This window comes from Panthera onca, chromosome B4 (genome assembly GCF_046562875.1).
Source record: "Panthera onca isolate mPanOnc1 chromosome B4, mPanOnc1 haplotype 2, whole genome shotgun sequence".
NCBI lineage: Eukaryota > Metazoa > Chordata > Mammalia > Carnivora > Felidae > Panthera > Panthera onca.
In genome coordinates this window covers 129,408,823-129,436,748 of record NC_138345.1, presented here as the reverse complement: position 1 = coordinate 129,436,748, position 27,926 = coordinate 129,408,823, and the positions used below count along the sequence as shown (strand labels likewise).

Sequence of the window (27,926 nt, the reverse complement as noted above, 5' to 3'; positions counted from 1 at the left end):
TGGAGGCAACGACATTTGCTGGGGTGCTGCAGACCAAGGCTGTACGCAGGCGCCTCCCCACTGGGGTGCCGACAAAAACTCTCAAGGTGGTGGGGGTGCTGCTGACCTCCCTGGGAATCCACCTGGACAGAAGCCACCTTTGGGGAAAGTGTCAGCTGGGAAGCTGGGTGGGGCAGCCTTGGAACCCACCAGAAAGCTGCCTCTGGGGGTGATGATGAACTCACTGGGATCCATCCCCCCTGGCTTCCACCTGGTGGTTGAGCTCCACGGGAACCAGGAAAGGAGCTCACACCAGAGCCCCGAGGAGAAGTCTGCAGTGTGCCCTCTACCGACAAAGCTTAGAATCTGGGTGTAGGTATGTGAGCGTTCTTCGGAGTCTGCTTGAACTCTTCCGGATGTTTGGAATTATTCCTAAGTTTAAAAACTTAAATCAAAGAACCCCTTTAACTGAAAATGACCGAAATAAGACATTGGGGAGGATGATTTTTTTTACTTTAAAAAATGCCTTGGGCTCTAGAAGAGAATTTGGTTTTGGACTTTGATTCTTTTGGACTTTAAAAGATTTTGATCTCTTTGAACTTTGATCTCATGAGGGCAACACAATTTGATTTCAGACTAACTCTTTCAAACTTTAATTTTCAAGGAGATCACACTTTCATATTTTTTTTTTCCTGGAAATTTGCAATGGAAAGGGGCTTAGAAGCAATGTGGGGGTTCTCGCTGCTAGCTATTTACCGTTGGACTATCTTTCTGCTAAATCTTGACCTCACTGCAAAATCTCTGAAGAGCTATACTGGACATGGATATCATTTGGGATGCGGAATGGGAGAAATTCTGGTCATAGTGAGACCTTAGAGTTAACTTACTACTGTTTTGATCTGACCCATTTCTTTTAAAAACTTTTTTAATGTTTATTTTTATTTTTGAGACAGAGACAGAGTGCAAGCAGGGGAGGGGCAGAGAGAGAGAGGGAGACACAGAATCCGAAGCAGGCTCCAGGCTCTGAGCTGTCGGCACAGAGCCCGACGCGGGGCTCAAACTCACGAACCGTGAGGTCGTGACCTGGGCTAAAGTCGGCCACTTAACCGACTGAGCCACCCAGGCGTCCCTGATCTGACCCATTTCAAAACCTCTCAGCAGCAAACTTTATACTGCCCAAAGCTGACCCGGGATGATTCAGACAGAAGTGGTTGGTACAGAGGGGGCAGAAGGGTGAAGCTGAGAGCAGGGCCATTCTGCTGGATGGTTGATTGCCACCTGCTGACCGTGGACTCGACAGATAAATCCGATGCTTATTTAAAAGAAGATTAGGAAGTGTAGAAGGAACACTTATTCCGTTTCCGTACGGAGGAATTCCATCCAAGTAATTCCTCCATCTTGCTTGCCAACTACAAGGAAGGATGAGCAAGTTATACGGTGGGCAAGTTGGCTGGAAGGAAATGCCATGGATTTGAGGTCCACTGGCCTTCCTGAGCTTACAGGGCTGGCCCGAGGTTGTCCAGTACCATGCGTGGAAAGGGGGTGAGGCCATCTAATTGAGGAGTGAAATGGCAGCAAGTCGTATGGGGCATCCAACCCATTCCCTCCAAAGCCGTTTCCTCCAACAACTTTAATCAAGACGATGCTTTCATCTCCACCTGCCCGAACCAAGTCTCTTTCTTCATTGGCTCTCAACTTGGGAGGGAGAAGAGTGGTGCTGTTTATTAGCCCCCGCACATCCCAACTCCTCATTCAAATTATGTTCATCTTTTTTATTTCACCGTCCACCTCAGCGCCGTCCAGTAGAACCATCGTGCAAGCCACACCCATGTAGCTATAAATTTTCTGCAGTCACATTTAAAAAATCGGGTGAAACTGATTTCAATAATACATTTAATTTAATGTAATCTTCCCAAAATGTTACCATTTCAACATGTGATCACTTAAAATTATTAATTGGATATTATATATATATATATATATTTTTTACACTATGCCTTTGAAATCCAGTGGGTGTTGTATACATACAGCATATCTTACGTGCTGAGTGGCCACGTGACCAGTGGCTACCATATTGAACAGGGCTGGTCTACATGATCTTGCCTATCAAAGAAAGGAAGGCTAGTTTTCCACTGTGATTTTGTCTAGGTGAATTATACCAATGAATTCAGGCTATCTCTCCCTTCCCCCCTCTCTCCCACAAACACACGTCTTTTTCATTTTCTCAAGGGACCAGGAATAGGTTCAAGTTGTTTCTGACATACTTTCCCCCAGACAGCTATTTCTTTGAGCGTAACATGTGCCTTGACTAGAACACATGGCTATTTGGTTTGCTTGCCGTTAAAAGTGAGATTTTAGACCCACGGGACTGTGATTTATAGATGACAATATTTTGCATTTTTTTCACAAGTTCAAGGGCCGCCTGAAGTTCATAGTTGAAGATGGACCTGGGTGAGCTGGGGTGACACATGAAGGCCCCTTGAGGCCACCCACAGGTAGTCAGGTGCTGATGGGTCTGGATGAGTGAGGTTTCTGAGACCTAATTGAAGCCCCTCCCCCTTCCCCAGCTGACTTGGGGTTTAGCTTAATGACTGAGATTCCTAATTTCCTTCTAGTAGTGGGGAGGGAGCAGGTCACCAGCAGGACTGTTGACCACGTGTTTGCTGCTGTCACAGACCTCAGCCTGGGCAGGACAAATTCACTGGCCCCTCTGGAAGGCCCAACGCTTTGGAAAAGCCTGGAACTTGTGTGTGTGAGATCGTGGCATCCCGGGGCACCTGACAGCTGCTTCTCCACACTCATGGGAGGACGCCAACGTGTGCGACTCCCTCGCTTACTAAAAGAGAGGTTACATCTCAGAACCGATAGGCCTCTCAGAATTCCTGACTGGCCGTGGTGGAGTCAGGCATGGGGCACCCATGAGAACCCCACTCAAGCCGGAAGAGCGAGGCCAGTGGTGGGGTGGGGTTGCCCTGAGGGACACGGATGGTTAAAGGGCATCTCTTGGCCAGGAGCACAAAGCCTTAACTAACGGGGAGACACAATGAGGTGAAGGCACCCCTTCTCCAGGATTCCGGGTGGTATAAGATTAGACATCAGAGAAACAGACGGTGATGCGGAGAGAGCCCAGGATGGAAGGCACTGCAGGGAGGAGAGAGAAGGGTCGCTGGGGCTCCAAGTCAGGGAGTGGGGTGCAGAGACAGGTGCAGCGAAGAGTCTGTCTGGGAGCCCCTACCCCCTGGGAGGAGAGGCTGAGGCTGAGGGGTGGATGGGGAGGGAAGGATGGCCTCTCCGCCCCCCACCCTCCACCTCCCACCTCCCAGTGTTGGCTCAACAGCCTTCATAAGGACTGGACTTTCTGTCAAGGACATTTTCTCCGAGACCACAAATCCACACCCAAATGGAGCCCTGGATTTCATTCGGGTTACACGTGGGTCGTGGCTGAGGCACCCAAATCCAGGAATGGAACCTGGCGGGTAAGTGTCAGAGGTGGGTCTCGGACCTCCATGCTAACTCACTCTTTCTTGTTTTCTTCCAGACATTCCACAGAAGAAACAAAACCCCAGGCTTAGTGACTATTCTGTGCCTGGTATCATTACTGATAGCGTTTATTTGGAACTTTAAGGACACATACACTAAGCCAACAGTATTAAATGTGGAGAAAGCTGTCTATTTACTGATTGTTGACTCACAATGAGCAACCTTTGTGGAATCTCTAGAAGTAAGAAAGAGAGTTTTATTCGAGCCCAAGTGAGGACAGCTCCCAGGGAAACACGCTTGTCACAGGGAAGAAAGTGCTCTGGAGAATAAACAGTTTTTACAGGGTTCTATACTTTCTTATGTCTTGTAAAAGCTCAAAAGATTATGGATATGCATTCAGGCAGGAATCACAAGTTTTATCAGAGAGGAATGCAGGGAGGCACCTGGGTGGCCCGGCTCAGTTGGTTAAGTGTCTGACTCTTGATTTCGGCTCAGGTCATGATCCCAGGGTTGTGGATGGAGCCCCAGGTCTGGCTTTGTGCCGAGCACAGAGCCTGCTTAAGATTCTCTCTCCCTTGCCCTCTGCCCTTCAGCTCTCCGCTCCCCCCCCCCGCCCCCCGCTGGTGCCCTCTCTCTAAAATTAAAAAAAAAAGACAGAAAATTTTTAAAAAAGAGAGAAAGGAGCACTGACTGATATCTCAAGGATGAGATGGTTTTCCTTCAGGGGCTCATTCACAGAGCAGGTGGGGGTGGGTGCACAAACCAGGCCTTTAGAGGGCTTTTCTGTCATCGCTATCCTCACCAAGAACTTAAAACAAGGACACGAGAACAACAGAAGCAGGTAGCACAGTGGCCCAGGCATGGGATGGCAACCGTTTCGCCGCTTGGGCGGTGAGAGGTGTAGACAACCAGACGGGCAGGCTGTGGTCTGAAATGGTGACGGTGGCTCTTTCCCCTCCACTCTTTTAAGTCTTTCCTCAACTTCCCATGATCTATTTCCCTACCGTGATGGGGGGCTGGGGGGGGGGCGTCTCCTCCTTTCCCATCATACGGTCCTTCTTTTTACCCCCATTCAGGGACACAATTTTGAGAAAAAAAATCTCAACAATAACGCAACAAGTTTTTGGCACACAGATGTTCACTTTACCACTATGTATAAGTTTAAAAAATCGCCATTAGTCCAAACGTCCCTGAAAGAGGAGGGCAGCTACCGGACCCCTTGCTGCTTTCCTTCTCCCGGGTCTTTTCAGTAACCATACTGTTTTACCACAAACTCTTAACCAGTAACCAGCACGGGCAAAGGCACGGGACCCAGTCCTGACCAATCAGAGTGGTCCCTGCACCTTTGCTCCGCCCCTTTCCCCTTGGACGCCCCCAACTGGAAGGAAGGGGGCCACTGGGAGGTTTGGGGGTGCCGGGAGGGGTGGGCCCTCTTCCCTCAACCTGGTGGAAGCCTGGCTAACAAACGGGAGCCTGATGATGGGCGTTGAGGAAGGCACCTGTTGGGAGGAGCCCTGGGTGTTGTATGGAAACCAATGTGACAATAAATTTCATATTAAAAAAAAAAAAGAAATGGGAACCTGATGACATCATTTTTACCCTCTGGATCCAGACACACCTGAAGTCCACTGTACCCCTAAGCTTTTTAAGTACATGAGTCAATAAACTCCCCTTTTTTGGGTAGGCCAGTTTGCATTGGTTTTGGCCACTTGAAACAGAAAGTGATGACTAACGTGTCTAATTTAAAAGACTACATATGAGGCGCCCGGGTGGCTTGGTCGGTTAAGCGTCCGGCTTCGGCTCAGGTCATGATCTCACGGTCTGTGAGTTCGAGCCCCGCGTCGGGCTCTGTGTTGACAGCTCAGAGCCTGGAGCCTGTTTCAGATTCTGTGTCTCCCTCTCTCTCTGCTCCTCCCCTGTTCATGCTCTGTCTCTCTCTGTCTCAAAAATAAATAAGCGTTAAAAAAATTAAAAAAATAAAATAAATAAAAGACTACATATAATCAAGAGAATATTGTGCAACACACGAAAAAAGTCTATAAAAACCAAGTGAAATATAGAAGGGCAGGAAAATATCGTTAAGTGAAAACAGCAAAATGGAAAGTGTTAGATCTGTAGTCAAATGAAGGAATTGAGAATGAGAGCAAGACCACTCAGTGGGTTGCAGAAAAAAAAAATCAATTATGTAACGGCAGCCTGGAGGAAGCCCCGCCCCCCGCCCGCACGCAGTCAAATGACGGCTACACTTTAACACCCAAAGCAAGTAACCACGGGAAGGAAATTCCACACCCGGCTGCCAACAGTGGTCACCCTTGGTTGATGCATTGTTTCCAACGCCTGGTTTTTACTTTCCTGAACTTTAAAAAAAGTTGCATCTCATGTCCATGCACTGCTTTCAAAATAGCAGCTAAAATATAAAAAAGAAGAAAAGAAGAAGAGACAGGTGAATGGGGAAGCCTGGAGAGGTCCTAAGTTGCACAGAGCACTTGGGGAGAAAGGGAGGGCTCCTGATGGAATCTGGTCCGGCAGGTTCCGGTGACATCCCTGTGTGTGCAAACCCAGGGATTTACTGCAGGGGAGGGGGAGGAAGAGAGCAGAGCAAGGCAGCCGGTGAGCACAAGGTGAGCCCAAGGTGAGCCCAAGGTAACCTTCACCTGAGGGACCCTCCTTGTCTTACGGTCCCCGCTTAGCAGAGAGCCTGTGTGCACATGAGCGAACGGGGTGCTGACAAAGCAGTGGGAATGAGGTGGCTCCCCAGGGAAGAGTGGGGGACAATGAAGAAGCCGGGTAGCAAAGGAGAGGCAGGACAGATGGCCCTGGCCACCCTCACCAGCTGACAGCGCCCTCAGGACCCAGGTGGACCTCCCGGTTGCTCAGTTTCCAGGCATCCCTTCTGCCAACCAGCCCGCCTCTACCCTGCCCCTTTTAATTCTGCTCAGAGGCCCGGCGGGTCAACCTGCCCTCGTCCTCTTGTGTCCCCTGGGATCCTGCTTCCCCAAGCCTGGCTGGGGGCTGGGGCAGAGACCCCGTGGCTCCTCCCGAAGATGAGCTCCTGGGTCTTTCCTCTTGCAAGAGTTTCTGTAAAGAAAGGAAAACAGCAGTCACAGGAGAGCTACAGAGGGCTCCGGCTCAGCCTGGCGGGCAGCTCCGGGGGCTTCGGCGGTCAGGCTTCCTGGCTGTGTATCCTGACTCTGTCACCACCCAGCTGAGAACTTGGCGAGCCTCAGAAGCTCCCCGTCTTAGCCAGCTGGGTCTGTCCTAGCAGAACACCACAGGCCGGCGCCTTGGATAACAGGAATGTATTTTCTCCTTGTTCTGGAGGCTCCGGCCCATTGGGTTCCTGGTGAGATGTCCCTCCGGGCTTGCTGATGGCTCCCATAGCCTTTCCTCTGTACGGGCGCAGGCAGAGAGAGAGAGAGAGCCCTCTTGTGTTCCTTCCTCTGCTTAGGACACAGTCGTATAGAATCACCCCTTCCTGTGACCTGAATCAGCCCCAATCACTTCCCAAAGGCCCTCTTTGGGACCTCTTCCGAGTCACATTGGGACTTCAATCACAAATGTTCAGGGGACACATGCCAGTCCACAACACTCCATGTGGCTCAGTGCCCTCTTCTGTTCAACTGGGAAGACCCTCTTAGAGCACTGAGAAAGAAATAGAAGGCATGACCAGGGCTGTCCAGGACAGGCGCCATTATCATCAAGATGCCCCCGACGTCATTTGGACCTTCGGGGCCACCGTCTACCCCACGTCCTCAGGAACATCCATACACACACACATACACACACACACACACACGCACGCCCCGGCTCCTTCAACACCTTTCCCATAAACCTTGGTGCCCATAAGTCCCAGTTCAAGCTTCCCGCCTCCCTCCCCCAGCTCCACCCAAGAGGGAGATGTCAGCCTCACCCTCCGCTTCAGGCTCTCATAGAGCTGGGTGAGTTCTGTCAGCGTCCTTTCCAGCTCCCAGGTCTGGGCCCTCAGCTCTTCCGCAGACTTCGTCCTTGCTCCTTCCTTCAGTCGCTTCCAGTCCTGCAGGAGGGCGGTCAAGTCCTGGCCAAGGGATAAGCCCGCCATCGCACTCCCCAGCAAGCGAATGTTTGTCGTCATCAGCAGCGTCGTGCCTTTAAAGGCCCTTTGCACCTGCCTGCTCCTTCGGGCCGAGACTCGGCCAGTGGTCAGGAGACGCTTAGCAGCAGTGGCCAGACGTGGGTGGGCTCTAGCTATCTGAAGGGCGCGGATGTCCTTCTTAATATCCTTGATGGCACTTCCATAATCATAAGCCATCTTTCCAACAGCCATGAGGTAAGATGCCTTCTGCCCCCCGGGCTCCCCGACCTCGTGGCCACGGGTGGGCACTAGGCTGCTGGCCTGAGCTCGGGCTTCTTGATTTCGAAAGTGTCCCAAAATGTTGGTCAAGATGCTGGTGACCCCAGCTGCTGTCCCCAGACCTTTACCAGCAGCGGAGAACATCAGACTTCCTCCTGCTGTTGCTGGAGCAAGGATTAGAGCCAGGATGCTCATGGCTCCTGAGACCACCGCCATGGAGTTGGCCGCCATGTTGGTTTTGGTGAGTGTTCTGTGGGTTGTGTCGATGTGGTCTGCAAGGGCGTGGAGCTTTCTGATGCCTGCTTCTAGCTCCTCCTTCACGATGGGGAACTCTTCCAAAAATGTTACCTCTTCAGCTGACAGACCCTCCTCTCCTTGCTGCACACCTTCACACGGAAGAATGTCATCCTGGTCCCTGTGGATGAGTGAAATAAAGATTTGGCTTCAGTCTCCCAGGTGGCAAAGTCACACTCTTAGGTCCCTTGTGGTTTCTGGATGCTCTCACCACTCCTGACTCTGAGTCCTTCCTGCCTCTCCCTGGCACCTCTGTTACCTCTGACCCAACTGTGGAGAGTCCCAGAACGCTGTTGGGAACTGCTCCTTCCGTAAAGAGAAGAAACACGTAAGAGGGGCTTCTGGAGGGACAAATGTCCTGAGGGACATTTTCAGCCTTGTTCAGAGACACTGTCACCCAGGAGAGGGCAGTGGGGGAATGGTAAGATCTGAGTCAAGATGAGCAACGTGGGACTAATGGAGGGACCGGTGTGGGAAACGCAGGAGAAAGAGGAGACCACGTTGAGAGTCCCGTATATGCAGAGGCGAATCGGAGGAAGGAGGCGCCATATTGTACAACGCAGCCTACACGTCCGTGACCTTGAGTTTGGCTGCTGTGGTGACCTTTGCTTCCACCAGCAGTTGTACACCAAGAGGACTGAGGTGAGTTATCACCAACGTTCTGGAGGTTCTCCTCGGCACGTGGCCAGCTTCACTTGGCCACTCAAATGGACGGGATTGGTCCTTCGTGGAAGACGTCAGAGACAAAGGGACCCAGGCTTCTCCTCCCCAGTATCTCACGGTACAAAGTATCACCCCAGCGGAGTCTGACCTTACGGGAGAGCGGTATCGGGCAAGAGCAAACAGACTCCAAGAGCCATCGCTCCACCAGGGAGGGCGTAGGAGGCCTGGTGACGACACAGGTTCCCTGGCCCAGAGGAGGCAATCAGACCTGGAAGGGACCCCAGCCAGGACCCAAGCTGCCTCCTTTACTTTTCAGCAGAGGCAACGAAGCCCAGAGAGGGAAGGGGGACTTGCCCTGAAGAGCGCATGAGGTGGGGGCGGAGCTCCGAGAATCTTCTATCCTGCCGGTTGTTTCTTTCTCCTCTGTCAGCTGATGTCAGGAACTCCTCACTGAAGTATATATGCTTATACTGTTGAATCTCTCTCTCTTCACACACACACACACACACACACACACCAATTTCTTAATGGGAAAGGTTAAAAACCAAATAGACTTCCAAGGAAACCCCTTAGCGCTAATAAACTAGCAAATTTAGGCCCAATGATCAGTTAACCAGCAGCCATAAATCAGGTCACGGAGCAGAAGGTTGCGGGGCGGGGGGTGCTGGCCGTGGGAAAGGGGAGGGATGCAGGCAAGGAGGCGGGCACTGCCGAGGAACCTTAAGCTTTACGGATCCCACAACGCAGCCCTGCCTGCTCGCTGTGTTTCCTCAAGTGAATAGGGACAAAGAGGAGAAAGGGCGAGCAGGGGCAGAGTTGACACCCCCACTCTGTGCTCACTACAAAGTCACGAGACGGCGGTGCCCACTGACGGGTGTAGACTTGCGGTCCCACTGGAGGAGGCACCACGCAGTGTAGATGCCCTAACTCACTCAGCGGACATATGCTGATTTTCTACCTTGGGCTGCAAGCTGCTGGGGGCTTCTGCCAATGAACGGATAATCGGGCCCGAGTTCATCAATGCAGGGCCACGAAGGGGCTTTTTTGGTGATGTGTGAGCCTTCACGGGCCTGCCCTCTGCGAGGGGGGCAGTTTCTGCCCTTTGAGGCCTATCGCCCGGGGTCATGCACCTGACGGGATCTCGCTTCTTCTGTCCAAAATATATAGCATAGTCCCTTTTTTCTCCTCGTCACGTATCAAGAGGATGCCCAGGACGTTTCGGCAGAAGCAGCCTTCCCCGGGGACAAAGCTCTCTCAGTTACCTCTGCAAACCAATGCCAGCCTCGAAGCCTTTCCCCGTCTGGTCATCCACCAGCTCCTGGGCCACCAAAGCTGTGCTCGTTCTGCCCATGGGAGAATGAGAGGTGTCCTCACCAGTCAGACAGCCTTCTGGTTGGGCACATGGAAAGCAAGGTTACTGCCGGTGCCCTGATCCTTGTGAAGTTCAAGGTTTGTGGAGGGATTTTAGACTACATAAAATCAAAATAATGAAAAACTCACAACGTACTAAATATTTGCAAACTATTGTTTGTACATTTTATATCGAGGGGCAGCTTATATACAGGAAGTAGACAAAGTAAAGTCCTCGGCTCAGTAAACGTTCACTTATATACGCCCCTGAGGAATCACCATCCAGATCAAGATACAGGACAGCGGTTTCTGACTTCTATAACCATGGGTCAGTTTGCCTACTCTTGAATTTCACATGAATGGACTAATTTCTTTAGCTTCCTTCACTCAATATGATGTGTATGAAATGCGCTCATGTGGTGGGTATCACAGATTTTAAAAATTATGGCTGTGGGGCACCTGGGTGGCTCAGTCGGCTAAGCGTCTGACTTCGACTCAGATCATGATCTCACGGTTTGTGAGTTCAAGCCCTGCATCTGGCAGTGTGCTGACAACTCAGAGCCTGGAGCCTGCTTCAGATTCTGTGCCTCCCTCTCTCTCTCCCCTTCCTCTACTCGCATTCTCTCTCTCTCTCTCTCTCTCTCAAAAATAAACATAAAAAAATTTTTTTTAAATGATTGCTATGGAGTATTTCATTGTATAAATACACTGCAATTTATTGATCTATTCTTCCACTGATGGGTATGTTTGGATTGTTTCCAGCCATTGGCTGTTGTGATCGAATTGATTATAACGATGAAAAGATCATTTCACAAGACAAGAGAACGATTTATAAGGCCCTTTTTACAAGTTAGATTCCAACGGACATATTGATATTATATTAGTATTATGAGAACTGTAAAAGGTCCTGCCTGAGCATACAGCTGGGATCTAAAATCCATCCCAGAATCGACTTGCCAAGGTGTGAGCCCTTGGGGGCCAGGGATGGGGGGAGGTGCTGTGTCTATCGGGAGAAAGGAGCACTTTGATTGCTTGCTTGCTTGCTTGCTTGCTTGATTGCATGAAGTTGCTATCCATTTGTGGAGCCAGGCGTCCTCAGAGCTATATCTACACTTGTTAAGTGGGTGAGCTTTTTCTCATAAACCCCAGGACACTGTATGAGCCAGTAGTGGTCCTCATCTCACTTATATGTTAAAAATGATCACTCAGGCTGGAAAATAGACTCTAGGTTTGCAAAAGAGGAAGCAAGGAGGCCAGTTAGAAGCTGTTGCAATAGTCAGAGTGAGAGGGGACAGCTGCAAGGGACCAGGTTGATAGAAGTGATGGCAAGGATTATATTTGTAAGAAGCCACAGGATTCATCAGGGGATGTGGGATGTGGGAGAACAGAGTCCCGGATGACTTCAGGGTGAGTCAGGTCTGGGGCCCGAAGGACTGTTGCAGTGAACGTTTCAGACTCACTTTGGGGTGGGTTAAGTCTGAGGTGCCCGTGAGACATCCAAGCGATGCTTGAATAGGCAGTGGATATATGATTCCTGTTCCGGCTGGGGGATGAAATGTGGGAACCATCTGTGTAGAAAGCGCTCGAAGCCATGAAATGGCATAAGAGCCTTAGGGAGAGAGTACCAGCAGAGGCCAGGGATGGTCCCAGGCCGAGCCCCAGAGTACCCCAACAGTTAGACCCGGGAAGAAGACAAGAAAGCAGCAAGAAAAGGAAAAGAAGCAGCGGGTGAAGCACAAGGAGAACAAGGACTTTGGCATTTTGGGAGCCACGTCTTTGTGTATCCTTGTGCTTTTCAATGTTCTGGATCACTCCGCTTTTCGTCTTTCTCTTACAAAGACGTCACTGGATTCTGTTCTCCCCTCTAAGGAAAATGGCTGGGATGGAGAAAAGCTTACCTTGGCAGATGTGAGGGGCCTCCATTGTGGTGAAGGTCCAAGCGGTGTCTCTGCTCTTCTCCATACTCAGAAGGGCAGGGCGTCCGGCTGGGAAGAGACATGGTTTTAATCTTCCAGAAGAGGAAACTCACCTATAGTTAGTATAGAGACAGTAGGGCAGGGTGGGTGGGAAGTCCCCCTCTGTCACATACCAGTTCTGTGATTTCAGGAAAATTAACTCACTGCTCTGTTTCCTTTTCCTTATCTGTGAAATAGCTAGGACAATGCCAACCCCGATAAACAGTGAGGAGCAGTAATTTTTCGTGATTGAAATGATGTAATCACAAACAGGATAAAAACCCTCTCTCAAGATGAGAACACCCTTATATTGGCTTAGAAAGCAAAGCCCAGCTATATACACTGTTTACAAGAGATCTGTCTGAAACATAGCGAGCCAGAAAAAGTTAAAATGGTCAGAGCAGGCCCAGGAGGTGGCTGTATCTATAAAGGGGCAGGGAGGCGGGGCACAAGGGATCTGTGTCACAGACGTGTTCTGTATCTCAACTGTGATGTTGACCACACAAATCCACACGTGTGAAAAAATTGCATAGAACTAAATACTCACACAAATGAGTGGGGGTAAAGCTGGGGGGCTCTGATTAAGTTCGGTGGTTCATATCAACCACCGTATCAACCATCGCTGATTGCCCATGGGAATGCCGAGACGCTTTGAAAGACCTCTGGGAAATTCTCACAAAGCTCAACATACTCTGATCATACGATCCAGCAATCACGCTCCTGGATATTTACCCAGAGGAGTTGAAGACTTCGGTCCACACAAAGACATGCACACGGATATTTATAGCAACTTCATTCATAATTGCCAAAGCTTGGAGACCACCAAGATGTCCTTCGGTAGTGAATAAACAAAGTGTGGTCCCGTCAGATAAAGGCGTCTTATTCAGCACTAAAAGAAATGAGCTATCGAGCCATGAAAAGACATAGGGGAGCCTTAAATGCATGTTACTAAGCAGAAGGAGCCAGTCTGAAAAGGCTACATTCTGTGTGATTCCCACCATATGACTTGACATTCTGGAAAAAGGCGTAACTCTGGAGACTGTAAAAAGATCAGTGGTTGCCAGGGGCTGGGGAGAGGGAGAAATGAATGGGTGCAGCACAGAGGATTTTTAGGTCAGGGAGACTATTCTGTCGGATACTATAGCGGTAGACACGTGTCATTATCCATTTGCCCAAACCCGTAAAATGTACGCCAAGAGTGAACCCCGATGCCAACTATGGACTCTGGGTGATAACGATGTGTCAGCGTAGGCTCACCATCTGCAAGGAGTGGACCACTCTGGTCTGGGATGTTAATAGTGGGGGAGGCTCTGCGTGTGCGGGGAGCCAGGGGGCATAAGGGGAATCTCTTTGGGCTCCCCTCCATTTTGCTGTGAATTTAAAACTGCTCTGAAAAAAAAAAAAAAAAGTCTATAAAAAAAAAAGAAAAGAGCCGGGCATAGCATGCAGATACAAATAGGAAGCATCAGAGCATTATTTGTAATATAAAAAAATTAAAGGAAAGAAAGAAAAGGAAAGAAAAGGAAAAAGGAAAATCGAAAAACCACCCCAAATGGATCAGCTGAGTAAACTATGGTTTATCTAAGGATGAAACGGTGTGTAGTCATTAAACCAAATGAGGCAAATCCATGTGAACAGAGGGAAGGATCTCCAGCATACACTGGTAAATACAAAGGCAGAGTGTGGAACACTGTATACTACACTTGAACACGTGTGTTTGTAGAGACAAGAAGCCAGTAACATTGATTGGATTGGAGGTCAGGGATGAGAGAGGGAAGCTTGCTTTTTTTTTTTTTTTTTAATGTTTACTTATGTTAGAGAGAGAGAGAGAGAGGGAGAGAGCCCACGATCAAGGGAGGGGCAGAGAGAGAAGGAGACAGAAAATCAGAAGCAGGTTCCGCGCTGTCAGCACAGACTCGAACCCAGGAACCGTGAGATCACAACCTGAGCTGAAGTCAGACGCTCAACCCACTGAGCCACCCAGGCGCCCCGGGAAGCTTGCTTTTCACGCTACGCCCTTTTATACTTTCCATAGCGATCATTTTTGCCATACACCTGCCTGTGATACCTTAATTTGTTTTTCAAGACTGTCCCCTGTAGCAGGTTGAAGAGCTGTGCCCCTCAAATTCATGTCTATCCGGAACCTCCGATATGACCTTATTTGACAGCTGTGTCTCTGCAGATGTAATCAGTTAAAGGATCTGGAGACGAATTCATCCTAGATTGGGGCGGGGTGGGGGGGAGCTAAATCCAATGACTGTCATCCTTCCGAGAAGAGGAGAGGACACAAAAGAGTTGGCGTGGTGACAGAAGCAGAGATGGGAGTCAAGCTGTTGCCAGGCAAGGATTGCCCGAGTCACCAGAGGCTGCAGGAGGTGAGCAAGGGGTTGATTCTTCCCCGGGAGCCTACAGGGGGAGCTTGGCCTTGCTGACGCCTTGATTTCAGAGTCCAGCCTCCAGGGTTACAAGAGAATACATTTCTGTTGTTTCAGGCCACCCAGTCTGTGGCAGCCTTAGGAAAGGGACACGTCCTTTCATTTCTCCCGCTATATTTGGTACTTGGCCCCAGAGCTATGTCAGAAATGATATCTTCAAGATACGCCTTCTCTCTCATGGTCATCTTTCTCTCCCTTCTTTTTTCTTTTTTAAGTTTATTTGTTTCTTTTGAGAGAGAGAGCATGAGCAGGGGAAGGGCAGGGACAGAGGGAGAGAGGAAGAATCCCAAGCAGGTTCTGCACTGTCAGCACGGAGCCTGATGCGGGGTTCGAACTCCCAAACCTCAAGATCATGACCCGAGGTGAAACCAAGAGTTAGATGCTTAACCGACTGAGCCGCCCAGGTGCCCCTCTCTTCCCTCCTTTCTGCTTCTGAAAGAACTTGGGAAAAAAAGTCCTCCCATACATAGTTTGAAGGCACAAAAATTCTTGTAATCCTTTCCCCCCTAATTATTTAAATAAGTACAGATTTACTGTAGAAAATTTAGGGAAAAAGAATAAAATTCTTCTGTATTCTCACCACACAGAAATGACCACTGTGGACATTTTATTTTATTTAAAAAAAATTTTTTTTTAATGTTTATTCATCTTTGAGAGAGAGAGAGAGAGAGACAAACAGAACATGAACAGGGGAGGAGCAGAGAGAGAGGGAGACGCAGAATCTGAAGCAGGCTCCAAGCCCTGAGCTGTCAGCTCAGAGCCCGATGCGGGGCTCGAACCCACAAACTGTGAGATCATGACCTGAGCCGAAGTCAGACGCTTAACTGACTGAGCCACCCAGGCGCCCCTGGACATTTTATTTTATAAGTGAAACAAGGGGCACCTGGGTGGCTCAGTCTGTTGAGTGTCCAACTCTTGATTTTGGCTCAGGTCATGATCCCAGGGTTGTGGGATCGAGCCCCGAGTTGGGCTCTGTGCTGAGCACCGACCCTGCTTAAGATTCTCTCTCTCTCTCAGGCCCTCTGCTCCTCTTCCCTGCTCACTCTCTCTCTCTCTCTCAAATAAAAAAGAAAATAAGCAAACCAAAATTTAGACTCATGACGTGCATACAGTTTTTGTGTGAATTTTTGTCACTTAACACTGCATTATGGTGGCTCCCTGTATTAGCAAATAATTTCCAACAAGCTGTTTAAAGTCTGGGTGACATTCCATCAGACGGATGTGTCATTGTGCATCTGATAAGTCCCCTAGTGTTGAATCTGTGGGTTGTCTTCAGTTTGAGCTTTGGTTTTGTTTTCATAAATAATTTTTTGCTTTATGAATAATTTTTGATCCTTACCTAAATGTTGGTGCACCCATTTGGTTATTTCTTTGGGATAGTCCTGGAGGTAGAGTTAATGCATCCAAGATAAAGAGTTTCTCCTTGGGGCGCCTGGGTGGCTCAGTCCCTGAAGTGTCCAACTCTTGGATTTGACCCAGGTCATGGTCTCAGGGCTCCCGGCTTCAAGCCCCGAGTCAGGCATCGCCCGGACAGCTTGGGGCCTGCTTGGGATCCTCTCCCCCTCTCTCTCTCTTCCCCTCCCCGGCTTATGCTGTCTCTCTCAAGATAAAGAAATAAACTTTAAGAAAATAATTAAAAAAAATAAATAAAACACATGTTTTCTCCCCTCTGACTTACAAAGCTAGAATTTGGAAGTTTGTCTCCAGGGCACCATGGCCTAGAACGTGAAGCACATTTTCGTGCTTACTTGTGCCAGGCCTGCACTTCCCTACTTGATACACCCCTCAGTGATTCTGTGACATGGAGGCTAATATTATCCCGATTTTCCACATGAGGAAACTGAGGCACAGAGAGACCCATGCCATACATTTGGTAAATAGGAGAGGGCAGTGAGATCCCAGCCAGGCCTGCAGTACGAGCCTGGAGCCATGGATCTCAGTCAAGGGTGAGTTTTCTCCCCAGGGGTTGTTGGCAATGTCTGGAGACATTGTTTTCACTGTCACAACTCTGGGGGAGGCTGGCTGGAGGCCAGCGAGGTCGCTAAACAGCCTGCCATGCACAGGCCAGGCCCACAGTTAGGAATGACATAGTCCGAGATGTCAGTGGGGCTGAGGTTGAGAAACTCCCGTCTGGGGCCCCACCCTCTGCCAGCGCCCTGTCGCCATTTTCCGTGAGTCCTATGGGATGAAGGGTGAAGGCGACACAGGGAGCTCTTTGGTCCCATCAGATCCCACCCCCTGCCCCTACGGACATCCTCTCGATGGGTGTGAGAGGGTGGTCACATTGAGAGAGGAAAGGATTGCCAAGAACGTTCCAGAACTTATTTCCATTTGCAAGCTTGTATTGCCGATGGTCTTTCTTCGCCTGCCTGGGGAGCCTTTAGCTCCATCCTGTTGTCCAGCGGCCCCTTCCCTGCCAACCAACTTCCCCCGACACCCAGGCTAAGGAAAAGGCAGCTCACTCCGAACACACAGCTTTGAGATACTCCCCTTAATCTTCATCACCATCTCCCCTCCCCCCTTCCCCGAGCCTCCCCCGCAATAAACCTACAATCCAGGGAACGAACGTCACAGGTTCTCTTTGCAGATTGGAGACACATCCCTCAGCGTCTTTTTTTTCTCCAAGGATGACATCCTCTCGAGGGAGACGCCTGTCGCCGGTGAGGGCCCCTAGGCTCTGGGGGCTGGGACCTCTCGTCTAGGGCCGTGGGGTCCCCAGCCAGCGGAGGGGAGATGCAACTTGGTCAGTCCCGTCACCCTCTTAATCCCGTTTTCGTCGAAACCTTCAAACAGCCCAGAAGGAGAGATTCCTACCCTGATTTACCATGAAAGACGTTGAACTTCAGATCTTTCCGGTGGTCAGGTATCTGGCGGGACGGGGATTTGGACCCTGGTGGCCCTGGCGGGAGCTCTTTTTCCTAAACCAAGTGCCTGCAGCCCATCGCTGGGGCACATTGCCCTTCAGGGCGGTGAGCAGTGCTGCTGTCTCACCGTGGGCTGGGGTGCCCAGGGAGAGGAGTTCCCCCCCTCCCCCGCTCCGTCCTCACCTCTGCGGGGCCTCTGGTCCGGCCGGGGCGCTACAGGAGGACAACACGAAGTGCAGGGTCTCCAGCGGGTTCTGCTGACCAAGGGGAAGCCCGAGCCTCTGCTGGCCAACTCTGAGCGATCGGGAAAACTGGATCCGGGTTCTACATGCACAGAAATGCCAACGACTGAGGCAATTCTCCTGGGACGACCAGGGCTTGCTGAGAAGTGGCTTGCACTTTCCCCTTCCTTGTTGCTGTCTTCTCTAATAGATGTGCAATGTAGTCGAGCCGGGCGGTAGAATCGAGGGCAGAGGCCTGAGCACCAACCCCCCCCCCACCCCCGCCCCCTGTCCTAGCTGTGAAGCGGGCACAACGGGCGTGGCTATGAACACCAGGACCCCGGTCCAGCCGACCACGGGGAGCGGGTTCCTCCTCTGTCCTGGGCCTCGATCCCCCAGCTGTGGAATGGGTATTAAAATAGTTCTTGTGGCACAGAGCTGTCGTGAGGAGCAAGTCACGCGGCGCCCAGCGTGGACAGGGCACGCAGCAAATGCGTCAACGGTGGCTGCCTCGGGTGCTGTCACATCCCTTTTCCACGCTCCTAGGTGGGTGACACCCAAGGTCTGAGGCCTCGTCCCTGCAACCGTGAGATGCAGAGTTCTCTGAAGACTGAGGCGTGTTTTCCGAACTCGTGTGGTGGAGGAACCCGACCCGGTTCAAGGTGATGGTTCTTACACGTCCCACCTCGTTGGCGGATTCGTCGTTTTCCCGCGGAAATATTAGCAGCGTGTGGCTAGATGGGGCGGCCAGGGTCTTGAAAAACTTGCAAAACTCCAGAAAAAGTTGGAGACTCTGCAACACAGCTGGCCCCGGTGGTTTGGGGATACGGGATTGTGGCCGTGACTCTCCCACTTTGCAGATGAGGAAACTGAGCCCTTAGAAGGGTCACACAGCTAGGAAACAGCAGACGGGCTCTAGACCCCGTGTCTGTGGCCGTGGCCTGTATGGCAGTCACGGGCTGAGCTCTGTGTCTCCATGTGTGGGCAGGCTGGCATCGGGGGCCGCGGGTTCATTCGTGGCGATGTGGCCGGAAGCCCCAGGTCCTCTCGCAGGACCCAGGTCCTCTCGCAGCCTTCCAGAGGCCACACCGGGGGCTGTTGCTGGCAGGCTCTGGGTTGCTCGCACCCTGCCCGTGTCCCCTGGGGCCCTCTGAGCAGGGTGGGACGAGGGGGCACTCTGAACAGACGCTGTCCCTGAGGTAGGGCTGGCCAACGGGGGCAGCGGCCACCTGGCCTCCCTGCTGCTTTCTCTGGCAACAGACCCAGATGCCCAGGCCTCTCCTCGGTCCCGGCAGCCTCAGGGGCCAGGCCGGCCACCGCACTAGGGTGCTGTTTACCACAGCAGCCCTGGTGAAGCAAGAGTCCCAGGAGACACTGGCGGGGGGCGGGCAAGAAAGCCTGTCACGCGCGGGAGACGCTGCTTACAAAAGTTTGTGCCTCCTCCCTGAGAAGGCACGGGGCTGGGGATGCCTGTGTGTCCCTCGGGGGTCTGACTGGCCTGCACAGAGGCCGCCTGTGTCCCACCGTCCCACTGGGCGGCGGCCGTGGAAGACCACCTCGTGGATCTCTGCTGGCTGGGACGGGGCACCTGGGCTCTGAGGTGTTCTGGTTCCAGCTGCACCTGCATCGCGCCCACACGGCTGGGGAATAGACTCCTACGTCTCTGTGAGGTCCCCACGCCCTGGGCCCGGGTGCCGTGTTGCGTTGTAGGCCTTGCTCAGGCCCCAGGGAGCTGCAGACGGGGTGGGGGCAGGACTGGATGGGGAGGCCTGGGGGCAGCAGGGGCCGGTGGCCTCGACCCCAAAACACCACAGGCTCTTCTCTGGCTCCTGCTCCTGCCCCAGTCCTCTCTGCCCCCTTTGGCTGCCTCCTGCCCCCAGGGGGCAGGGAGTTTTCCAGCCGCTTCTGCTTCTGCCAGAGTCCGGCCATCCTGGGAAGCTAACCCCTGACTCTTTGCTCTCTCTGCCTGTTTCCCTCCCAATCCTGGGAGGCTCCTCCCTCCTCCATTCTCTGTAGGCACTTCCCCAAGGTCACGTCTGCTTCTCTTTGCCCTGAGGACTTCTTGTCCTTTTCTCTTACTCCCTGAGAGATTGAGAGTGAAGGGGGGCGGGGAGGGGGACGTCACACAGATAAAGGGGGCATTGGGAAATATTTCAAAAATATCCCCTTTGCTCTCGTCAAAGGCTTAGAGAATTTCTGTGTTACTAGACAAACCAACAGTGTCTCCCTTTTGTAACCTAATTGAAGGCGGTAGGAGTGCCGGCCAGTCAGCCTGACGCTGGAAGTCAGACCCTCCAGGTGGCCCTCCCTCCCCCGGGGGGCCTGGCCACAACCACTGGAGCCGAAGAATTAGGGAGCTGACTGCCAAACACTGGGCTGCCTGGAGCTGTGGTTTTATTAAGTTTTTTGAACACAAGTGCTGGAGATTGATTCAGGCTAAATTTCACGTAAGAATTTTCTGGAACACCCCCCGAGGCAGTTCCAGCTTCAAAGATGCAGCAGAACCGCCAGGCCCGGGAAAGGTCCGGAAGCAGGCGGCCCACAGTGCGTCAGGAGCTCGGGGTGACTCAGGAGGCTGGTTCCATCACTTAACTCAGTCACCGTCCTTTCTTGTCCCGTCAGGATTTGTGATCCTTCGGGAGAATCTGGTTGGCCTCGTGGAGGTCACAGGTGCACCTGTGTTTTGGGGTGCGTCTTAATCCTTTTGGGGGGTGCCATAACAAAGTAACCGCAGACTGGAGGGCTTTGAAACCATAGGCATTCATTTCTCACAGTTGTGGAGGCCGGAAGTCTGGGGTCAAGGTGCCAAGACGGGGGGATTCTGGTGAGGACCCGCTATGTGGCTGCAGCCTGCTGACTTCTCCTTGTGTCCTCACATGTGGAAGGGGCCAGGGAGCTGTGGGGTCTCTTTTAAAAGGGCACTAATCCCGGGGCGTCTGGGTGGCTCAGTCGGTTAAGCCGCCGACTCTTGGTTTCGGCTCAGGTCATGATCTCACGGTTTGTGAGTTCGAGCCCTGCATCGGGCTCCACGCTGACAGCCCGGAGCCTACCTGGGATTCCCTCTCTCTCTCTCTCTCTCTCTCTCTCTCTCCCTCTCTTTCTGCCCCTCCCGTGTGCTCTCCCCACCCCCCCCCAAAGTAAATAAACTTAAAAAAAATATATGTGCTTTTAAAAAATAAATAAGCAAATAAAAGGGCACTAATCCTGTTTCTGAAGGCCCCACCCTCATGGCCTCATCACCTCCCCAAGGCCCCACCTCTGAATACCATCACGTGGGGTGCAGGATTCCAATATGGGAATGTGGGGGGACACAGACACTCAGGCTGTAACAGGCTGGTAGGCACGGAGGTGAGGCTTGTTGGTTAGTGGGCTCACTACAACCACAGGGGGTCGAGAGGCAGTCACCCGCAGGAAGGGGGCGCTCTTCCTAGAAAAGGCCAAGAAAGGATGCTGGGCAGGCAAAAGCAACAGGTGTTTAGTCCATCCCATCCTCTGCACTGCTCTCCCCCCACACACCCTCCTTCCAGGTGCAGGACTGAAGAATGCCTTCCTTATGAGACGCAATGACCCAAATAAAGCCCTGGCTGTCCCCCCCCCCCCCCCCCCCCCGACTCCTGCCCAGGAGTCGTACCCAAAGTCACCACTGGGGACTACGTCTGCAGCCACGGATCCACCCAATGGAGCCACAGGGCTCTGAAGCCAGGGTCTCTGGCCTTCTCTCATTCCATCACAACCCTTGTTGACATTCTCGAATCTATGGCCTCGGTGGTGAATTCAACCATCCTCAGTAGCTAATAAAGGGAACGAGGAGGAGAGGGACAGAAAAAAATCCTGAAAAATCATGCTGACACAGCAAGCAGGGAGTGACAATTTTTGGTCGTGATCTCTTTCTGAAACTCATTTTAATACTATAATTATGCTAATATTATATTATCACCAGCTTCAAAAAAATATTAGTAAGAATAATAGCAGTAATCATTCTAGCTAGAATTTACTGAGCACTTGCTATGTACCAGGTACTGTTCCAAGGGCTTTGTAAGAATTAGCTCAAGGTCATGGCCAGGATTTGCAACTTTCCTCCTGATTTACCCATTCCTTTATCCCCTTGCCTTCAGCTGGCTTTCAATGTATAGGACGGACTATTATTCAACCTTGAAAAAGGGAAGGAAACTCTAACACACCTTATAACACGGAAGAGCCTTGGAAACATGAAATAAGCCCGACACAAAAGGACAGACACTCTGTGATTCCACTTATATGAGGTCCCTAGAGGAGTCAAATTCATACAGACAGAATGTAGGATGATGGTTGTCGGGCTGGGGGAAGGAGGGATAGAGAGGTAGTGTTTAGTGGGGACACAGTTTCCTTCAGTGTTGCAAGACGAAACGCGCTCTGGGGTGGGCGGGGTGACGGCTGCGTGACAATGTGGATGTACTTCCTGCCGCTGAGCTGTGCCCTTGGAAGTAACTAAAATGATAGATTTTGTGTAGCTCTCCTGCAGAGCTTGCTGTTGTCTGCTCAGTGGTCCCTTGTTAGGTGGGGCCCGAGCTGCGGACAGGTGCTCTCTCTTCCCTCCCAGAGCTGCCAGGGAGGCCGCCGGGATTGCACATGGAAGACAGCCAAGCTGCTCACGGGCTCCTGCAGCCCGAGGGCGGCTGTCGGCAGGGATGTCAGCACACCTAAATCCGGCTGGGCCCCTGGGAGCAGGGCACTTTAGGGCCACCGTTATAAAAATCCCAAACCACGGCTCTGGTGCTCACAGCCCGAAAGGCATCTTGGGGAGCCCTTGCTCAGGTGCTGACAGTCAAGCACTGGGGAGAGGGAGCCTTGGGGAACACTCCGACCCTGAAATTCCTGAATTCCGGGATCTCTCCCCTCCTCCCACGCCTGCCCCCGGGGGAGCACAGTTTGCCAAACGCAGCGAAAGTTCCATCCCTGCACAGCAAGCAGCTCCAGGGAGAGAAGCAGGGAGGCAGCGGTCACAGGGAAGTGAGGGACTCCAGTGAGTTCACCTGGACAATGGGAAGACTCATCCAGGACTCTTGTCACTGTTACCATTGACACACACACACACACACACACACACACACACGACTCACCTTTCATGGGACATTTGAGAGACTTTTGAGGGCACATTCCCCTTCCTTGTCCTACCCTGAATCAAAAACCAAGATTTCTGTGGTTGTGGGGTTGGAGGGATGGAAACTGCCAAGTGTAGAGCACTGCATCCGAGTCATGTGCCGGGAGCCCAGAATTCCGCCCTTGACTCCCAGGTACACGTTTTAGCCGCCCCAGCAAACGAGTCTCTGACACCAGATGGGTGACTGACTACAACTTCATTCTGTTCCGACACTGCCTACCCAGAGACGGCATCAGATCCCGCAGGTTAGGGGCTCCGTCCTGCAAGGGTGCCCCTCCCCCACCTTCACACGCCCCCTGCAAGTCCCAGCTGTCATCTGTGCTTGTGACCTAGTGGCTATAGACCGGAGGTCCCCAAGACCACCTCCATGGGCTCAATTAATTGGCCAGAGGGGCTCACAGAACTAGATCCCCAGTTTACCACAAAAGGGTTAACAGAGGACCAGCCGGATGGAAGGGGGGCACCAGACAAGGTCTGGGGAAGGGGTACGGGGTTTCCACACCTTCTCCAGGGCACCAGTGTCCTCACTGTTCCACGTGTTCACTCACCTGGAAGCTGAACCCTGTGCAGTTAATTAAATTAATTAAGTGAATCAATTCATTAGATCATTGGCCATCGGTGATCAAACTCAAATCTCCAGCCCCTTTCCCTCCCCCCCAGTCACACAGCCGGTGCCACTGACAACCAGCCCTCCCCTCCCCTCCTGCCCCCACTCCATTTTCAGGTGATGTAGGGACATTCCAAAAGTCACCTTATTAACAAAAGATACCTTTATCACTCTGAAAACCAAAAATAGGTTTCTTATTAGAAATCACAATACAACAGGGGCACCTGGGTGGCTCAGTGGGTTAAGCATCCGACTCTGGATTTCAGCTCAAGTCACGATCTCACAGTTCCTGAGTTCAAGGCCCGCATTGGGCTCTGTGCTGACAGCTTGGGATTCTCTCCCTCTCTCTCTCTCTCTCTCTCTCTCTCTCTGCCCCTCCCCCACTCGTGTGTTCCCTCTCTCTCTCCAAAGCAATAAACTTTAAAAAAAGAAATCACCGTATCACAGAGAGTTTCACACACAAACTCATTCCGTCCACACGGTCCTTCTAAGAGGCAGGGAATCCAAGCCCAGTTTACAGCTGCCAAGACTGAGGCTCACGGGCCTGGGCACCTTACCCAAGGGCACGGTGTCTGATCCCACTAAGTGCTAGGGCTTGGGTTAGAACCGAGGTCTGCCTAGGTCGCGGCTCCCCTGCCACTAAAGCACATCCCAGAAGCCCACAGTGCACTTCTATGGATGAGTATGTAAGCAAGGTTGCAGACGGCACTCCCAGCGGTTGCCTGGCCAGGCATGGGGGTGGGCAGAGCTGGAATCGAGGCCAAGGGCACGCAAGGGGTGAATTCTTTGTTTTTTTACTGTTTATTTTTGACCGAGAGAGAAATCGCGCATCAGCGGGGAGGGGCAGAGGGAGAGGGGATCAGAAGAGCTAAAAGCAGGCTCTGTGCTGAAAGCAGAGAGCCCGTGCTGGGCTCGAACTCATGAACCATGAGATCATGTCCCGAGGCGAAGTTGCATGCTTAACTGACGGAGCCACCCAGGCGTCCCAAAGGGTGAATTTAAGTAGCATTTTCTGGGGTTGCAAGTGGCAGACCCGACTTGAACCAGCATTGGCAAAACATGGGTATTGATCCAGCTTGGTGGTTTTTCTACCGCAGATCACAACCCGGTAGTGTGTCATGAAATCAATTTAGTGGGTCTCAGCTGGTAGGAAAAGCAAATGACATGGAACAGAATGGGAAGTATCAGAGTGTATCACACATAATCAGGGGGTAAGTATTGTTTCATGAAAATTATGTACATACAATCACGTACTTGAGTGTGTGTGTGTGTGTGTGTGTGTGTGTGTGTGTGTGTGTGTATTCTGGATTGCAATGTGAAATGGGCCATAGACAGAATGTTTGAGAGCCATTGATCTAACTTCGGGATTCAAAGGGAAATCTACAGATTTCAGGTTCACCTTCAGGTCCTGAGATTAGGGACCTCCTCATGGTCATAGGTCTCTCTCTCACTCTCCTTTCCCTCAGCTCTGTGTTTCTTTAGGGGGGGGTTACTGGCTTCATTCAGTCCCAGTATAGGAGGGTTTTTTCCAGAGCCTCCAGCTCTATTCCAGCTCACGTCCTTCTGGTCCCAGGACTGTAGATGTAAGAGGGTTTCCTCTCCAGATCCAGTAAGAAGATTCCTTGTGTCCCAGGTCCCACTGGTCCCTTGTGGCCAGGGGAATGCAGCTCTCTGTTCCCCGGCCCACGTCACGTCCCCTCCCCCATAGCAAAAGCAGTGTGCTGTTTCTGGAAGTCCTCATTGCAAGCGTGAGACTGGAGAGAGGAAGAAACAAGGCCCAAACTGAGGGGGTGTTCTTCTGGACAAGTCAACCGATGACTGTCCTCTACAAACGGGTCAGGTGCCAATGAGCCAGCTGTTGCTGATTTGGCCCAGGGACCGCCCGGGTAGCATTTTGCAAAGCATCAGTTTGCCAAGCAGGTGATCTTCCAAGGTGGGGGGTGGGATCTGGGCATCCTGTGGGTCTGCAGAGCCCTGGCTGAGCCCCCAGTTCTGCTCCAACAGATCTTAACCATTTCAGATGTCTGCCGACCTCTCCAGACTTGGGCTTCTGAAGAGGCAGCCAGTGGGCAGTCTTGCCAAGTTGCTTGGAAAAGGGCGGTCCCTCTGGCATTAAAACCTGACTTCCTGATTGGCTGGGGGTGGTGACATCTTACCCAGAGGCTTTATTTACGTATCCAAGGAACTGCTGGGGGGTGGCTCCAGGAAGTTCTGCTGTGGCCATAGATGAAAATCCAGAGGCTGCCTCAGCCTGGCTGGGGGCCAGGGGACCCAGGTCTGCTCCCTTCCTGCACTGGCTGTGGGCATGCCTCTTCCCCTGTGTGGGTGGGCAAGTCGGCTCTGGCGGGCTGGGCTGGCCAGGGGGATTGGAGGTTGACGTATGGGGAGGGGTCCTCTGTGACGTCACGGGGAATGTTTCCCACAGGAATATGTGGAATCCCATCCTTCAGGAATGAGCATGAAATGTGGCGGGCTTGCCCTGAAACCTCCAGATCCCTGCCCACATCTGTAAAACGAGGAAATCCCACTGCGTGGGCTACAGTCCTTTTCTTGGCTGTGATTCTACGATCCTTGGAATCTAACATTCCATGATTCTGAGATCCTAGGAACCGAAAAACGTCGATTATTTGTGATGATGTTCTCACCCCAACCCCTTGGATTTGATTTTCAGCCCTCCCCCTGCCCCCAAGAAGGCCATCCACACAAAATGTAGGTTGGTCTCTCCCTGGCTCTCGCATGAGGTGGGCCTCGTCGAGGAGAGGGTGTGCTTTTGCCCGGGACCCAGACTCAGAGATGAGACTCCTGCGGTGTCTGCTGAGTGGCCCATTTTTATATCTGCCACTAGGTGACCCCAGTACAGGGCCTGCACCTTTTGTTATCTGCCTTTCAAAGCGATTAGCTCCTTGCCCCATGAACCTTTTTTTTTTTTTAAGTTTATTTCTTTATTTTGAGAGAGACAGAGAGAGCATGAGTGGGGGAGGGGCAGAGAGAGAGGGAGAGAGAACCCCAAGCGGGCTCCACGCTGCCGGCCCAGAGCCCGATGTGGGGATCGAACCCACGAACCGTGAGATCACGAAATCAAGAGTCGGACGCTTAACGGACTGAGCCGCCCAGGCGCCTCACTAGCTCCTTGAACCGCGTTGGCCCAACATAACCTAAATTCCACAGCTCACAGCTCCTGTGGCTCCGATCTGGTGAGATGAAGAAAATGTTATTCGCCAGAACTCCAGAGAGGTTGGGGTAGGCCGGGCAAAGGACCGGACTCGGTCCTTGGGAGGAGCAAATCTGAGCTCATGAGCTCTGGTGACAGAGGAAATGTGGGACTGGGGGGGGGCCAGAGGGAAAGGACTGGCCAGGTGTGAGGCAGGAGGCTTAATTTAGCTGTTCCCCCCTGCTGTGCATCTGGTCTATACTCCCCCCCCCACCCCGCCCCCCACTCTTCCTGACCATGGGTCTGGATCTCCCACGTGGTTCTCAGGAAATGCTGGCTCTGTGAGGCCCACGGCTGTGCCTGGCGAAGGCTAACCCGGGCTGCCGGGACGTCCCACACCGCTCAGTGTTTAAGGTTCTAGATTCTCGTTCTAGATTCTCAAATCGCCTGGGAAAGAAGGCAAGAGTTTGGCTTGACACAGAACAACCCAAACTCACTTCTCGTCCCGGGCTATGCAGAGCACAAGGGTTGCTGGCTAGGGGGTGGGTGGATTTGCAAAGGGGCTCAGAGGTCTTCCCCGGAGAGAGGGGGAAGTTCCCATGTCCCGGAGATCATGGCCTGAGCCGAAATCAAGGGTTGGACACTTAACCAACTCTTGAGTCACCCAGGCGCCCCAAGTTAAGCCTTTTAATAACTGTATAGGGTCAGTCTCCTGTTGTCCTTGTTTTACCACTAAGAGCATGAAAACAGAAGTCTATGACTTGCCCAAGGCCACATGTTTGGCAAATGGAGACTTGGGCCTGATCAAGGCCATGCGGGCTCTGAGGCCAGAATCCTAAGGCCCAAAGATTTAGAAGGATTCATCGCTTTATTATTTTTTTTAATTAAAGAAAATTTTTTTTAATGTTTATTTTTGAGAGAGAGAGAGACAGAGCATGAGCAGGGGACGGGCAGAGAAAGAGGGAGACACAGAATCCGAGGCAGGCTCCAGGCTCCGAGCTGTCAGCACAGAGCCCGACGCGGGGCTCGAACTCATGGACCGTGAGATCATGACCTGAGCTGAAGTGGGACACTTAACCGACTGAGCCACACAGGCGCCCCTTAAATTTTTTTTAGTGTTTATTTTTGTGAGAGGGAAAAAGAAGATGAGAGGGGAAGGGGGGGGCCGAGTGAAAGGGAGACAGAGGATCTGAGCAGGTCTGTGCTGACAGCAGATGGCCCAACGAGGGGCTGGAACTCACAAACCGTGAGATCATGACCTGAACCAAAGTCGAGCACACCGACTGAGCCACCCAGGCGCCCCGGGATTCATTCTCTTTGCTCTGCAAAGAGAGCAGAGTCATCTCCTGGAAAGAACGTGACCCTAGGGCGCCTGGGTGCCTCAGTCAGTTAAGCATCCGACTTCGGCTCAGGTGATGGATCTCAAGGTTTGTGGGTTCGAGCCCCGCATCAGGCTC

The 27,926-nt window shown here is 51.9% G+C and overlaps 1 protein-coding gene across 3 annotated transcripts; it reads right to left on the bottom strand.

Moving 5' to 3' along the window:
- Positions 1 to 3,695: 3,695 nt before the first annotated feature.
- APOL6 (apolipoprotein L6) lies at positions 3,696 to 17,513 on the bottom strand. 3 transcript variants are annotated; one of them, XM_078449488.2, is made up of 5 exons: positions 17,038 to 17,513; positions 11,995 to 12,081; positions 10,009 to 10,215; positions 7,370 to 8,204; positions 3,696 to 6,537 (listed from the first exon to the last, which is right to left on the bottom strand). In XM_078449488.2, exons 3-5 carry the CDS (start codon positions 10,095 to 10,097, stop codon positions 6,385 to 6,387), a joined length of 1,077 nt encoding a protein of 358 aa, XP_078305614.2. In that variant the 5' UTR covers positions 10,098 to 10,215; positions 11,995 to 12,081; positions 17,038 to 17,513; the 3' UTR covers positions 3,696 to 6,384. The 3 variants fall into 3 exon arrangements, with proteins under 3 accessions (XP_078305614.2, XP_078305615.2, XP_078305613.2); XM_078449489.2 differs by having other exon boundaries at positions 10,009 to 10,180; XM_078449487.2 differs by having other exon boundaries at positions 10,009 to 10,135.
- Positions 17,514 to 27,926: the final 10,413 nt, after the last annotated feature.